General features: G+C 37.4%; 1 protein-coding gene across 11 annotated transcripts in view; it reads left to right on the top strand.

The window, feature by feature from the left end:
* Positions 1-16001, top strand: part of CTNND2 (catenin delta 2) — a 645784-nt gene extending 629783 nt beyond the window's left edge. For all 11 annotated transcript variants that reach the window (XM_027681495.1, XM_027681470.1, XM_027681446.1 and 8 more), the window contains 3 exons: positions 2861-2992; positions 11033-11106; positions 12479-16001. In XM_027681495.1, coding sequence (XP_027537296.1) covers positions 2861-2992; positions 11033-11106; positions 12479-12739 — 467 coding nt within the window. In that variant the 3' untranslated portion in view covers positions 12740-16001. The remainder of the gene's footprint in view (positions 1-2860; positions 2993-11032; positions 11107-12478) is intronic.
* Positions 16002-16366: the final 365 nt, after the last annotated feature.

The following is a 16366-nucleotide window of genomic DNA, read 5'->3' as shown; positions in this document are numbered from 1 at the left end:
CATAAGATACTACTTAGCTCTGGGAGTATCTGTTTTTAAATAGTAGTGTAAGTGTCTGTGTGTCTGGTAGTATCCATATCAAATAAAAACATTGATTCAATACCATTTGTTCTTGTTAAATCGACCTGAATGCCTGCTACAACATACTTAAAGCACTTTGTGGAAAGAATAGTCAGTAAGTACAATCTACTGTAATCAGTAAGACTCTTTCACAAATGTTTTTATAGGTAAGCTAGGGCAAGCTAGTGAACAGTTCAGAAAATATCATGTGTGGTAATGGCATGACTGAAAACCATTCAGAAAGAAAGGGGATTGCTTATTGCCAAAATAGAAGAATGCTTTGCTTGGAGGTTTGCCTGGGTCCAGTACTCTTCAGTGGTTTCAGTAATGACGTGGATAATATGCAAAAGATGCCTGTTAGCTTTGTGGGTCACATAAACCTGGGAGAAACTCGTGTTCTTTGAAGGGCATTGTTGAAATTCAGTCTGATCCTGAGAAACTGGAGATAATGTTCAAAGGGGAAAAAAAAGATCCAGTCCTTTACAAATGAAGGAGAATATCTGGCTAGATGAAAGTTCTTTAGAAATGATTTAGGGATTTTAGTCAGTTGCACACATGAATTGGAAGATGGAGAAATCAGGATATGAGAATGCACTGAATGGACTGTACTTGTTTAACTCAAGTAAAAGAGGCATGAGATGGGGACAGTGGGAAGACGTATTCAAACACATAAGAGCCAGCTATGAAGAGAAATGGCATGAACTTTTTTCTACTTCCATAGCAGACAAATGGAAATAACGAGCGGCATGGAGTCAGGCTAGACATCAGGGAACATTTCCTAACAGTGGGGAAGGAAAGCACTGGAACAGACTGCTTGGAGCAGTTATGTGATCTCTGTCATTAGAGATCTTTAGCTTTAGATTAAAATCTGTCAAGAATTATTTTGTTATACTGGATCCTACCTTGGGGTAAAGAGTTAAAGTAAATGAACTCACAACATCCCATCCATGCATAGGACTTGGTGATAACGTGCTTGAACTTGAGTAGTGAGCTCTGTATTCTTTTCTGTGCCCTTTAAGAATAAGAGAGAAAACCATGATATCAGTTTTCAGTCTAGTATCAACCAATGATTTTATGTTTGCTTCCAGTAAAAACTCTGCAGGAGGGTGCTTCTGCATTTTAACGCTTGCCTAAAAGCAGTTGTCCTCCCATGGGAAGAGAGAGATAATTCCCACAGGGAACAGAAAGAGATGATTTTTTCTGTATCAGTCAATTTTGTTCAAGACACCAGGGTTTAAAATCATTACCAGGGTATATGAAACAAAATGTGTCCCTCAGTTAGCAGCTTTTTCAAGAGTTGCATTCTGGTTTGTTCCCCATTAGACTCAAGCTGCCATGAGCTGATTTGGTAGTTTAATGTCATGTTTCTTTGTATCTGCTGGATTATCAGCTTTAGATTTACATCACTGTTGACAGTTTAAAAGCAATTCTCAGTTCTAATGGCTTTATAAAAAAGTATCACCTAAATTTGCTCTGTAAATTTAGAGGCCAGGGCCAGCAAAACCAATTGAAGCAGAATTCAACATTACTGGTGCTTCCCTACTCCTTAGTTTAGTACAAATGTTTCTCTGTTCCTTAACTAAAAATATAACAGAGTTTAGAGATGCTGAAAGATACAATTCAGGGTCAAGCTTCACAAATGAGTTTGTCTCACACTTATAAATATTTTCTTTTCTTTCTTTTTAAACAAAGATATTGCTACTGCTTTTGAGGTTCTTTTGACACAGCAAATATCTGGGTGGAGACAGGGGAGTATGTGAAAGTAAGAACCAGCATTTTAGGGTTTTTTGTGTGACTCTGCCCTCACAAGGCTCTGGGGGCTCTGCTGCTCACCCTGTACTCCTCCTGCTCTCCACAACACGGAAAGTGCACTTTATCTACCAACACCTAAATAGATTGAAGTCAGTTTTGACAACCATTATTTTTTTCCTTTACGTTTTTCCTATTGCTAAGCATCACAAGCTCTAAGGCTTCATGATTAGTGCCACTGATCACATTCTCCAGTGCTAGAGACTTGAGTATAAAACCCAGTTCTCTTCCTCATCACATATACTTTCCTCCTTTTAGCCATACCATAAGAATAGGTGATGAAGGATTTTGTTTTAATAAAAATAGATTAAAGTAGCAGTTGTTGTTTCAATGGCAGTTGTTCATATATAGATATGAATATATATATATCATATATATATATCATATATATCATATATATAGATATTTAAAGATAGAAATTGAGTTACCTTAAAGTGTTAGATGTTCTTTGCTATATGTTTTCTATAAAAAAAACACCTTTCCTTTCTTTCCTTTCCTTCACCATTAGAATAATTTAATTGGTTTATTTATTTTCAAGAGAAAAGCAAATAAACCATTTTATAAGGGCTTTTCCACACAGTTGAAAGTTAAGTCTTTTCAACAGAAATAAAGTAACCATTTTGAGGAAAAAAATGGAAGTGCCTTTACCAGAAAGTTTTGACAAGTTAAAAAAATTGAAAACCAAAAGGAGAAAAAAAATATTGTTGTGCTTTTTTTCATAATAATTGTCTTAGACATTGGATGTAAGTGAAAAAGAATTAAACTTTCAGAGAGAAAATTATGTTTGCAGTTGATTGTCCAATGAATAGATTTGCCTTGCACTTGAAATAACACACCTTTTCTTTTCCTCCATAATGTGGTAGTGTTTCTTCAATCAGTTTCATGTTAGAATGCTAACAGTTATAAACTTTACTAAAATGTTTGCTCTGGAGTTAGACACTACATTCAGTCATATATGGTAAAAAAAAGAAAATCCATTTTTGTCATTCAGCAAGTGCCCCAGCCTCACCTCGGGAAATGATCAGCCTAAAAGAAAGAAAAACAGACTATGAATCAACTGGAACCAACGCCACTTACCATGGAAACAAGGGAGAACACACTTCTAGAAAAGACACCATGACAGGTGAGATTATGCTTGCATAGCATATGTAAAAATCATCTGTGATAGACCACTAATTTTATAGGCTTGGCAGAGTCAACCTGCTTTGGTTGATTCCAAAGTTTTAGCCACCTTGAGAAATACAAATGAAGATATATTTGAATGAATACAATGCTATGTGAAAATTATATGTAAAGATGATGTTTTTTCACAGAAGAGTGGCTCTAAACAAAATTTTACTTATCTTTTTCAATTTTACATTTGTTTTCATTTCAGAAGGAAGTTGGTTGATCACTTCGAATTAACTGGTATAGTTGAGCATGTGCAGTGATCTCTAACATCTGTCTTTTGCAGGGAATGGCTTTCTGGGATCAGTTAGCTTATTTTGTGTATCAGTCATTCCTAGCAAATGTGTACCTCTTTGTAAAGTTTATCCATGTTACTTTCTCAGCTGGGCTGACTTAAATGCAGTAATTTTCTCTGTGTGTTATGGCATCTGTTGCAGGTTTCATTGAAGGCTTTTTTTCCCCAGTGAGCTCATTAACGTGTTAGCATTTCAGTAATTAGAAAATTTTGAGTGCTTTGACGAGTGCTGCAAATCTTCATGAATTCTTTTGCAAAATACATGTTGGTCTCCATCACCACTGTACAAGGCTTATATAATCATTATTGAACATTTTGTTACATTTATATAATGCCGAGCATCATGGTGTCCTCTTCTCCAAGTGCTGCTTCAGGGCAAGCAAAAAAATCACACTGAGGAATCACTCTGCACTTTCTGAATGCCTGTTACCTTCTCCCAAGCCCTCTGCAGTGGTCTTCCACAGAGGCAGAATGGGCTGCCTTTGTGTTCCTCAGCTCACTGGTGACACCAGGAACATGCTGACTCAGCGTCAAACCATCCATACTAGCTTCCAAGATTGTATTCAGGATATGAAGATACTCATACTGCATCTACTGTGTCATATGTGATTGTGTAAGCAAAATCTGAAGGCAAGACTTGGAATTTGTGTGAAAATGCAATATGGAACGTTAATTAGCATGAAAGTGAAAATCTGAAGAGAAGAATGACAGTTAAGAGCATCTGGAAAACGCAGGAATTAGGAGTGTCCTGAATGGCTTCTGCAGGGTCCTACGGGAGAGTGCGGAAGATTCAGTCAAGGTACTGCATTTTATGTATCTGTAATGTTTTGAGTGTTTCACAGTCACTGCACAAGGTAGTTCTCTAAAACACTTGAATGGTCCTTACTTGTCTGGTTATGGAGGACAGGACTGCAGTTTTTTCAGCCATTTGTCAAGGACCCGTGAAGGGTGAATCTCAGGAATAACAGCATCAGGCTGAAAAGGGAAAGGCAGAAACATTAGTATTTTGGTCTAGCTGTATCTGCAAATTTAGACTAGCAAATTATATCAGAAGGTTCACCAAAAGCAGTGTCTCCATGTTGAAAATTTGTGTTTCCTTGCAGATAGTCTTGTCTCCCTCCACACATTAAAAAAATGAGCTTTTCATTTTCCCCATCCCTTTTCATTTTGTTTTTTTACTGTAGGGTTTTTCTTCTCCCATTCCTGTTTCCCTTTTTCCTTTCTCTTGCAATATAATTTTCAGATTATGAGGTTTCTACTGCCCCAGCAACCTTTGCTCTCCTTTGATTTTTGCATTGTGTTTTCATGTAATATCACCTTGTATTTGTCTGTTTCTATTGATTATTTGGATGGGCTTTTAATAAGGAAACTTGAAACTCTCAGCGTCACGCTCAGCTATCAACTGTCTTTCCAGCTACTAAGCTCAGTGAGGAAAAAAACTAAATTTGAATCAAAAAATGTAATAATATTTCACAATCTTACATGACCAATTCCAAATAAATATGGAATTAACAAATGACTTTCTCTCTCTTTCAGATCACCAAATCTCTGCTCCTTTGGTCTAAGCTCAAATTAAGCACCATTTTAAGAACAAAAGAAAATGACAGAAGGAGTCTTGCTCATCAACATTCAACATGACATTTGTGTAACTTAATTGTAGCTCATTAAATAATAAATATTTAATTAAAAAACAATATATAATCAGTGTTTGTGGTTTTTGTGAGATTTTTACTTTACTGAATGGCCTCATATAAGTTCATGTAGCGAGTTCATTGCAATGCCTGTGTTTCCTTTTGTGCATCAGACAGTGCATTGCAGCTGATACATCCACTTAGATGGGACTTAGATGAATGTTTTTTCAGGTTTCACCTGGCATATACTTATTTTGATGTGCTCTTCTATTTTTTTGCTAAGCTGATGTATTACACAGAGCTTTCTTTGACTTATGGATTTACACAGAATGTAGAGCCACAGCTGTAGTTCCAATTTATCCACGACTGTCTCCATGCTCTTCTCCAAAGCTCTTCTCAGTTTATAGTTCAAAAATTTAATGACCTCTTGACTAGGACTAAAATGAAGGTTTTTTGATGGATTTTCAAAGTAGAAATGTTGGCTTCCTGCTGTTGTGGGGAGTTGTCAGGAAACCTCTGGGAAAAATGAAGAAACTATGAAGTACACAGTTTGGCTGAAGATGATAACTTATATTGATTTCACAGGGTTAGCTAAAAAACTAGAGGCACAATATCAAAGTTCTCATTGCTCTCTTCACAGGTTTATGAGGCCTTTTATATTTACTGTCCATTTTCTCCTCTCTGTAGATAATAATAAGCAATAATAAAATTTTGTCACCTAAAGTATATTTTTAAGACAAAAACTGTTATATTCCATTAAAAAAAATGGGACCTATATGTGTATGTGATAATATTATTTATATCATGGTGTTTTCCTTCAGAACAGGGAAGATAAGATTCCTGTATACTGTCATGGGTCTCCTTTGAAGTTTCTTTTACTTTCTTGGTTCCCTCACTGAAGTAATATGTGCATCATAGTCTACATGCTGTGTCTTCACTTCCAGCTGCAGAAAAACCTTCTGATTAGTTTATTTTTCTTTTGGCTGTAAAGAATCAATCATCGATACTTTTATTATTTAAACTTACTGGCAAGTCCCTGCATTCAGAACGCAAACAACCACCATCAAGTGTTACAAAAGCTACAGGTGTTCAGGCTACTTGAACTTATTATTGCTTTAAGAAACCAGAATACCCTGTAACCTTTCTCATGACCTTACCTCATTTGTCACTGTGCGGGAAGGTGCCAGTGATAGTGACAGGCAATGATCTCTGTTACCTAAGATTTGTGAGGCACAGAAGCATTTTCCTTTACTGTCCTGAAATAAATTTATAAAATGGACACCTGCTGCTTATAGCAGAAAAAGCAGGTTATGAAATACCAGAGGAGGATGACTACCTGGCCAGCTGACCTCTGCTTTCTTGTTTCTGAGGGCAAAAGGCTAATATCCTGTTATTTCAAAGTGTCTGTAAATGTGTTTAGAATAAATACTTACAACATTTGAAAGCTGAATGTTACATCATGAATCAACTGACTGGGACATATGAGGATGACTCTGGTCAGTGACATTTTTATCACATAAACCACTGAGTAACATAATTTTCAAAGTTGTTGTCAACTTTAAAGAAGACTGCTGTGAGGAACTATATGACTTTTTTTAACATGTATCACCTTGAAAACTGCCCGGGGGAAGAAAGAAAGGTATTTTTCTGTAATGTTCATTATGCAGTGCAACCACAAAGTACTGCAGGTTGATAACAGTACTCATTTTAGAACTCCCACAATTTTGCCTAGTAAAAGATATGTCTTCAGTACTATCATGTATGGATATTTAGATAATGCATAAAATATATACATAAACACTCACACTGATTACTGCTCAATTAATTTCGTCTGCAGCTACAGTTCTCACATCTCTGCAAAGAAGTGTGGCTGCAAGAAAATCCCCATCTCTTACTCCTTTTACTCCTTTCCCTTCTCTTGCCATTCTTTAGAAAAGAAAATTATTCCATTAGCCTCTCTTTCTGTCTGTTTTACAACTTTATTATGATGGTACATACACAATATTAACAGGGCAAAACAGATACTAACCACAAAATATCTGTCCATTCATCTAGCTCATTCTCTCCTTTCTTTTATATCTACTCTCTGCTTTTGGACAGCAAAAGTCAACTGCTCACTGAAGCGTGGCAGAGCAGAAATGGAGTTCCCAGGGATGCCACTTGCATGTTCAGAAGCAGGTACTGGAGCAGGGCTGCATGCGCTGCTAGCAGCTACATTGCTTCACTTACATTTCCTCCAGAAACAGAATTATCTCAGCCTCTAAGATAGCCTATGCCAAGATTTCTTATTCTTGATCTCTTGGCATTTATTTTCAAGCACTTTATGTCTCATTGTTTTTGTTACATTAAGAAAAGAATAGTAGGTTGTTTGAATTTTCATCCACATCACTGCAGTGAAATCAGCAACACAGAGTTCGCAGCTATTTTCATAAGCTGATATTATCCATTTTCCATCACAGAATATGGGATCTGGGAGACCATAAATCTTCCATCCGGCATGTGACATTTGTGAGCATATCAGTGAAAATGTCACAAGAGTGCATTGGACAGCTATGCACCAACTGTGAACTATTTCTGGTTTTATGATAGTCATGGTTGTTAGCAGCACGTATGTACCATATCCCTTTTTATATATCTGTATGGAAGGGTCATGACCCTCCTCTTAAGGTGTCTCTGATTGCCTGCAGAAACAACGTACAAATTAGCATTTGTACGTGTCCGGTTTGCTATTTTTCATCAGATTCTTCATAACATCAACCCTCAGATGTTGCACCTTATACCAGTCTTTTACTCGACATCAAACAACCATGCACAATGTTGCCCTGTCTGACTAGAAATTTGCATGCATGAAACATCAAACCTGCTTATCTTGCAATTTATATACAAGAAAACAAGGTGGTTACAAGAAGTTCTTCCTCCATCTATGGCAGTCCAACACACTGAAAGTCACTTTCATCTTTTTTCAAGATCTAGGACTTCACAAAATGGATAGCTGAAACACTGGGTATCTCTAGATCATGAGAAGAGGATTTGTATAACCCAACTTCTTCTAGCACTTTGTCGGGCAAGCAAGAAAATCAGAAAAAAAGCGCATAAAAAAGATGATATCAAGGAAAGATCTGTCAGTTGTACTACTGATGGTAATGATGTCATAAGATGCACCAGAAAGAGCAATGCTGATGTGAACTCCTAATACCAATGGCCTCCAGAGCTCTTCCCTATTTCTTACATAAGACTATGCACTTTTTTTACCGATTGCAGCCAGCTCTTCAAGACACCAGAGTTTTTTTCACCCCTATCAGTTAATGGTTATGAAGTGAAAAATCTCTTTTTCCAGCTGTTAGAGCTTATCACTCCACCGTATAAGCCCTGTCTTTATCCTGTTTTCACAAACATGCTGGAGATCTTTAACAATATCATCTGAGATCTGAAAAGAAGCAACGTGGAGCAGTGCTGACAAAAATTATACCCTCAACATGGAATCCATCCCAGATGTGAAGATCAGAATTGGCATATTCCAGTCAACTTTGAGTGAAGGCCATGTCATTCCTTTCTCCAGAAAGGGTGCAGTGGTGAGGGGAAAGGTAGAGGCAGTTTTACATGCAGGGGTCCCTGCTAGCATGTTGCCAAAGGAAGAAAGACTGTTTACACCTTCAGTAACTGTGGTTCTTCTTAGTGATGTGACTAGCATGGATCCCATATCCAGCTTTCAGCTCTGATGCTCAGTCCTAGCCCTCAGAGGTGCCTCCAGGTTTTTATACCATTGCAAGGACATAAGAGAAGTTGCGATCAACATGTATCAGTTCCACTGATAACTCTGATTGACAACTACTCAATTTTTACTCTCAGGCCTGTGCTTTTGTAGTAAGAGTCCTCATGACAGCATCCAATCATTGGTTATAATGTCTGGAAAGTTAATAATGCATTACTAGTGTGCAGCAGCCACACAAAAGGCTGCCTTCATGGTCTTTCAAATATGAGAAATAGCTACTCTTTTGAGTCCTACCAGCAAAGTAAGCTTCAGCTAGATAGCCAAATCACAGTGGTCAGTGGAGTCAGCTTTACAAGGAAAATTCTAAGCTTTTTGTAAGGGGTTTTTTGGGACAGAGTGGGAAATAAATTTTTGCAAAACTATATGTTCATATCCTCATTGTCTTTAGAATTACTTCAGATTTCAAACTCATATCTCGGTTTTGTCTGTGCATTTCAGTAGTAGGACATCTGAGAAGAAAGTGACAACAGTGACAGTAGTCGTGGATTTGAGACCCCCTTGGCAAGACCTCTTCAGTATAACTACATATTACTTTATTGCATAACTCCTTTTTCACTTGCATTTAATCACTTTTTGCATGAATAATTTCATGAAGTAGCAAAATCACTACTATATTAATTAATAATTAGTAATCCACATCATCCAACTGAAGTGAAAGAACTGAAAGAACTGAAATGTTTCTCAATCTCAATATTTACAAGTGCTACCTGTTTAGTATATGTGTGATATAGAATCCCATCTCTAACCTGAAATATATTATTGAATGATTGCTGTATATGAAATTTTGTTGATTTATATATATGAAGCACACAAGATTGGTGTGAACGTGTGTGGTGGTTTGAAACTCCCAAGGATCTAATTTTTAAGTTCAAGCCCCCCTCCCACAGTCTGCCCCTGTGAGAGGGTTTAGTGATGGTATGGACTTGATATCTTTTTCACTTCATGTGGAGAGTTCTCAGACAAAACACAACCATTCGTTATTGGGGGAAGGGAAAAAATTTACAAAGGTTTATTTACTCACACCTATATATATATATATATATATATTTACATTGAATTAAATTCCTCTTTTCCTTCAATAAAAGTCCAAAAGGAAAGAGAAAAGTCTTTCTGTCACTGCACAGGCCACATTTCCTTTGTTTCAGTTTTTTGTGGCACTGGTTAGTGTCCTTCATTTTCCTACGGCAGCAGATATAAGTATGGCAGTCAGGATTTTGGTTCTTACTTTGTGGAAATTTCAACCCCGAGCCCGAGCCTTCGGGGGATTTCCTTGTAGATCTTCACTCCTCTTGGGGTAGTACATTGAAGGCAGCTCTCAGTTCAGTCTTACCAAAGCTCTTTTGCTTTGTCTCAGACTCCCAGCACGATAGAAGCAGCAGCAGCAGAGGGCACGGGCACCTCCTCCGCACTCTGTCCTGGTTCAGTTCTCAGGACGACTTCGGGTTTCTCGGCTCTTTTCTCCCTCTCTCTAGCTGCTGCTGCATTTTGGGACTCCCTAAAGGTTTGGAAGTCCACCCCTGCTCCTCAGCAGGTGTCTGGGTTTTGGGAAAGTAACACAGTCTTACCCCAAACCAGCTCCATTGAGCCTTCCTCTGCCTCGTTGCAGCTCTCCCTCCTGCAGGAACATCTCTGCGTCTTTCAGCTGGCTTCATGTTATCTTGTTGCTACTGGCTATCTCCTTGGCTTTCAACCATCGCTGTTTCTGTTCAGGACTGCTCCGCTGCCGCTTTCAATGTTTTCTGCCCCTGCTGACAGCAAGGAAATCTTCCCACCTCTTGATTACGGGACCCGGTCCAGCTTTGACACTACACCGGGTCTCTCGTAGCCTCAGTTGGGGCTGGGGGCTCTTGGCCTCCAGAGGGGGCCCACCGGCCCCCTGCCTCCTCGTGGTTCAGATCATGGCTACCAATCTACTAAAAAAAAACTACCTCACCACCTTCTCTTCCGTTGCTGTGGGTATGTAATTTCCGTAGGGCGCATATGAACCTTTGATTGGTCTACTATTATCAGTGGGGCAAACCATTACTGCCCCAGAAAAAAGTTTTTTCAAACCACCACAACGTGACATAGAACCTGTCAGCATTAATAAATGTATACCAAGGACATGTATGTACACCAAAGCAAAGATGATGACTGTTTAGTGGGAGGAAAAGAGAAGTCTGCAGATGCTTTTAAAGACTTTGGTGTGTGGGAAACCAACATTGTATGATGTATTTAATGAAGCCTTAAGAATTCCCTTTGAGGCCGAAGACGTATGTTTGGTAAACCTGCTTTTTCCTTCCTTTTTTCTCTCTCCAGCTCAGAACACTGGAATCTCAACTTTGTACAGGAATTCGTATGGTGCGCCTGCTGAAGATATCAAACATAACCAAGTAAGTACAGAGATTAAAATGTTACCATTCCAGATGGCAAAAGACCAGTGCAACATCTTATATGGAAATGAAGAAAAATATCACAAATTTTAAAAATCATATACAAACAGACTTCTTCCTGTAGATTTTTTCTCCTATGCTCAAATTAAACACCTGTGTTTGAATACATGAAATGAAATGGAGGTCCTGAAAGTCCTGTACACCTTGATAGCAGTACTAGAAATAGAAACTAGAGTAGTTATGCTCACTTGTGCAGTTCTAATATTGGGCCCAAACTTGTAAGATCACTTGTGGGACTGTGAAAGGTAGTAAACTTAAACAATCTTTTGTGCTGTGTGCACAGAGTCCAATACAGGCATGGTTTGAACAAATATTGCAGAGTTTAGGCCGTAGCAGTGCAACTGTTTCTGTCATCTTGGAGCATTACTAACTCTTGCAGAGTTAGCAGGATCCTCAAAGTCTTCTGACATCAGTATCTGAGAATCAATATTTGCGGTGATGACTTTATGAGGATTGACAGGCTACATTATTTTGCAATCACAAAGTCTGCCCAAACTTATAGAGGTGGCATAAAGTGAAAGATAGTCTCTTAAGATAGTCAGCATGTGTTTATACATTTAAAATTTTAATAAAGTCCCAACTATGAAAACAGATTCACTAGGGCTGTATGAAAAAAGTTTTATGGCAACATTAGGTTAGGGAACCATCTGAGATTTTTTTTTCCTGCTTATCATAAACATTTCAGTTTCAAGGCAACTAGCTGGAATGTACAACAACACAAGATTGTCAACTTGAAGTGTTGAGGAGGTGGTAAGAAGATGATTCTGCTTAACAGTAACACAAGAACCCATTTCAGGGCACTTTGCTTGACATTTTCTCATGTGACTGTCCTGAAGACTGTAAATGGTTCTTAAGGATACAGTGTTGCCTGCCCCCTAAATCTCACTTCCGTCAAAGACAGCTGCAAAATGTTTAGCGTCTTTGGAGTGCTTCCATTCAAATTCTTCAGGGCTGAGTTTTGGTTACCAATATTTGCATTATATAGCTGCCAGTTATACACAGACTGTAGCTATGAAGGTAACTATAAGCTATGCTGCATAAATTACTTTTGACATAAAGCAGCATCTTTAGCAGCAATAATATTAAATAATAAGTATATTTGAATAATAATAATACTATTGCACGTAAAGAAATAAAATGACAAGGCAGAGCTGTAGAATTAATTCACTACTAAGCAATACCTTGAGCAGATGTAAAGATAATGCACAGCTTCGTATTTCAAGCACAATGAACATATGTAAGATTTACTCCTTCCATCCTGTTGCCTGCAATAAGTTGTATCTAACAAGCTGTGGGTGTTGCTATCTTTCAGGTTTCAACACAGCCAGTTCCACAGGAGCCCAGCAGAAAAGAATATGAACCATATCAACCATTTCAGAATTCAACAAGAAACTATGATGAGTCCTTCTTTGAGGACCAAGTGCATCATCGTCCACCTGCAAGTGAATACAACATGCACCTGGGACTTAAGTCAACTGGCAACTACGTCGACTTCTATTCAGCTGCTCGTCCCTATAGTGAACTTAACTATGAAACAAGCCACTATCCAGCCTCTCCCGACTCCTGGGTTTGAGACTTAGGCAGATACAAAAGCTCCAGGAACTGTGCATGTGCATGCATACCACAAGACATTTTTTTTTCCTGCAAATTTAGTTTGTTAAAGCCTGTTCCATAGGAAGGCACAGATAACTGGTATGGAAAAAATTAAGAGATTTTTTTTTAGAAGGCTAAAAGATATGAAGGCTAAACCTGGGAGTAATTAGAAAGAAATATATATATACATATATATATTTTACAGTGTGGGGCAACTTTACTGTTGGCCTGTAGAGGCTAAAGTTCAGTCCTGTATATTGAATGTGGCTGAAGGAAGGAGGAAGAACATGACAGTGGATGTGGGTCAAGAGTTAAGCACAAGTTACTGAGCAGCATACATACTTTATGGGGAACAGCTTCTCACACTTTGTTTAATATCCTCATTCATTGTGAATCTAGGCTTCAAGTTGCATTTGGGGTTTCCTCTGTACAGCAAGATATTTCTTGCCTTTTGTTAATGCATTGTTGTAAAGTATTTGATGTACATTACAGATAAAAAAAGGTGCATTGTGTATATTACACCAATGCCACAGTGTTTCTTCATCTATGGTTCTAAATATTGCTTCAATTTCAAATTTTGAAAGATGTATGAATTTCCAGGTTTTTGTTTTCTTTTCCCCGGTGCGTTTTAACAAAAAAAAAAATCAAAAAAAAATCAAAAAAAACAAAAAGGAATATTTAGCAGTATTGTTTGTTCTGATATGTGAATTTGTTTGTGGCAACTAAAAAAAAAAGGCATTCAGCAATTTCTGACAACTAACATTCATCATTCCACACTCCTTGTCAACGAAGTGCTTTTTCACTGCCTAAAATTTTAGATGTAGATATTTGAAATAGATTTTTTTCATTTATACCAGTTTTCTTTATGATGATACAGTGTTAAAAGAAAATAAATTACAATTGATCTGTCATCCATATTTGCTAAGAATGTCTATTTCCAAGAACCTACCATACAAATACACATTCTTACTTGTGTGTGTGTCCATGTATGCATAGTATTCTGTGTGCGTGTATTTGAGTGTGTGTTTGCGTGGTGTAAGACTTCTTTCCATCCGATGTTCTCCTTGTTAAGCTTCAATTTTTGTTTTATTTTCAGTTCTTTTAAACAGTGGAAACTCCAGTATGTGCTTTCCCTTACTCACTTTTGTAACCATTGATAGAAATTCAACACTGTTAGACCACATGCTCACAAAAGATGGAGTAACCAATTTTTTTTCTCCGACTTCATCACTCTTAGGTGCCATTTTCATTAAAATAGCATCTCTTGATCTTCTCTTGAGGAAATTTCATTACTCTCCAGCCACCAACAAGTAAGTGCTCGAGGAAGGCAGAGTTTGATCTTGCCATCTCCCTGAGGGAATGGAAAACAAAGACCCAACAGACATAAGTCTGGACTTCTCAAACTCTTTAGACTACAGAAGGGTCCAATTCCTGAACCATTAGGACAATCATTTATTTTAACCCGTACCAAAAAAGAAAATCCAATACCCAGAACACATTTCTCAAATACTGAAATAAAGACCATATCTGTGCATTTAAAGTAAAATTCTAAAAAATGTAAGGGACAGAACTATTTTTTTTTAATTTAAAAAGAAAAGAAAAGTTATCTAGGCTAGGAGGCCAGAAGAACCGGCATATTCATTTTAGCTCTTGTGATTTTGAAAGGAAAGAAAAGAATCAAGCATTTTCTAATTTGTGTGATTCAGGCAACAGTTCAGCATACAGTTTTCAGAGTATAAGACCCACCACAAATGGAGTAGTTTTAAATTGCTTAAATTACAAATAAGGAATTTGTTTTAGGTTGAAAACATTTCTGTGATTAGTCATTGTAATAGTCTTAACATCACCTGGCACACTTCTGGCTGTCCACAGCGGAAGAAGTCTCTCACTCTATAGGATGCAGCCTGAGTAGTTCATGCAGGCAGGTATTGTGATGTAGAAATGATTTATCAGTAATCTAGGACTATAGTTTAATCTTTTTGGCAGCTTTTCCCAGTGTACAATATGTAACCTTTGCTCTTTGTAGTAAACAGAGGGAAAAAAATCGCATGCAAAAAAATTTTTAAAAAATTTAAGAAAGGGTGGGTGGGAGGGGCACAGTGGGCCAGATGTATAGTGAGGTAGATAAAAATACTATTCATAGTTTTGGACACAGGTTGTTTATATTTTATTTATTACATTGATTTTAATAAGTGACATTTGCAGTGCTCTTTTGAACAAAGCACATTTTCAGTATAAAAACTTTTTTTTAATAAAGAATGTCACTCGCAACTGGAAGTTCTTCTTGACTGCCTGATAAACACCAGGCTGGTACAGTTCTCCAGACACAGGCTAAGGGGATGCATTGTTCTGTTTGAAGTTATAAGGACAGGAGGTTATTGTAAGTTGAATATATATCCATTCTTCAAATTACTGAAATGCCCACATTGCCCTCTTTCAGCTCCTCTTAGGAATTACTTGGAGTCAAATGTTGACCATTGCTCAAGTGAGAGATTCTGGATCGATGACATGGCATAAAATACCTTTTGTCTATACTTTGTGTTGGTTTGTTTCCATTCTTCTGTAGTGGCAAGTGCTCAGACTGATAACATTCACTCTTGCTGTACTGAGTTTTGAGAAGGTGTTGAATTACCTGGCTTCTTTTCCAGGCTTGGAAATCCAACACTACCACCATACTGAGCAAGATATATATGATGCATTCTTTTTAATATTGAGAAAAGTATCATTATCTATTGCTGTTCCCTTCATTCTTGTACTAGATCACACACAGAAATAGAGAAGAAACAAAACTGTTCCCAAATGTATAAAATGCAATTGATGTACTGTAAAATGTTGGATTTTTTTTTTTTAACAAGCTTCCTATTAGAATCTTGTTCAGCTGTGTAGAGCTATATAAATCTCACTGTTTTATTAAATGCTGTTTATGGTCTGGAAGGAATGGTTAACCTATCTCAAGATTAACAAATTTGCACTAACATGAGCAATATTGATTTGAGGAAAAAAAGAATTCAATATTTAAAAGATAAACTATGATTTTAAAGGTATATTAACACTGAAAGTACATTTTGACAAATAACATATTTAAGCCCAAAATATAAATGGTTATGTCAGATAACACAAAAGAACTATAACAATATAGATTGAGAAAAAAATGTGTTTCACTGTACATGTTGCTAACATGTACAAAGACAAACTCATATTGACGTATTTTCTATTAATAAATCCTACTGTATTGTGGAGAATCGCTGGTCATAGTGCAGTATGTTTAAACTCAGAAGTTGATTCTGTAGATTGATGCCTAGCTTCACACAGCAAACAAATCCTTGCCATTTGTGTGTTTTAAATATTAATCAGATAGCTTACTTTCAGCTCTTAAGTCACTCACTGCCCCCTCCCTCTGCACCAGGTTGATGACCACAACCTACTCTACAACAGCCAGCCAAGGGGAAAGGTATTTTTGAGAGGAACACCCAGTTCACCCCTTGTTGTGGCTGCAAGAGCTCAGCTGCCACCACTTGCAGAGAGTTTATCTACACTTACAAAAAAACTCTGAAAACCTCAAGGCTGGTGCCACTGGTTAGGAATATGCTGTAAAAAATATGATCTT

Source organism: Neopelma chrysocephalum, unplaced genomic scaffold (genome assembly GCF_003984885.1).
Source record: "Neopelma chrysocephalum unplaced genomic scaffold, ASM398488v2 Primary Assembly neopelma1_22b, whole genome shotgun sequence".
Taxonomy (NCBI): Eukaryota; Metazoa; Chordata; class Aves; order Passeriformes; family Pipridae; genus Neopelma; species Neopelma chrysocephalum.
This window is presented reverse-complemented; position numbering and strand designations above follow the sequence as displayed.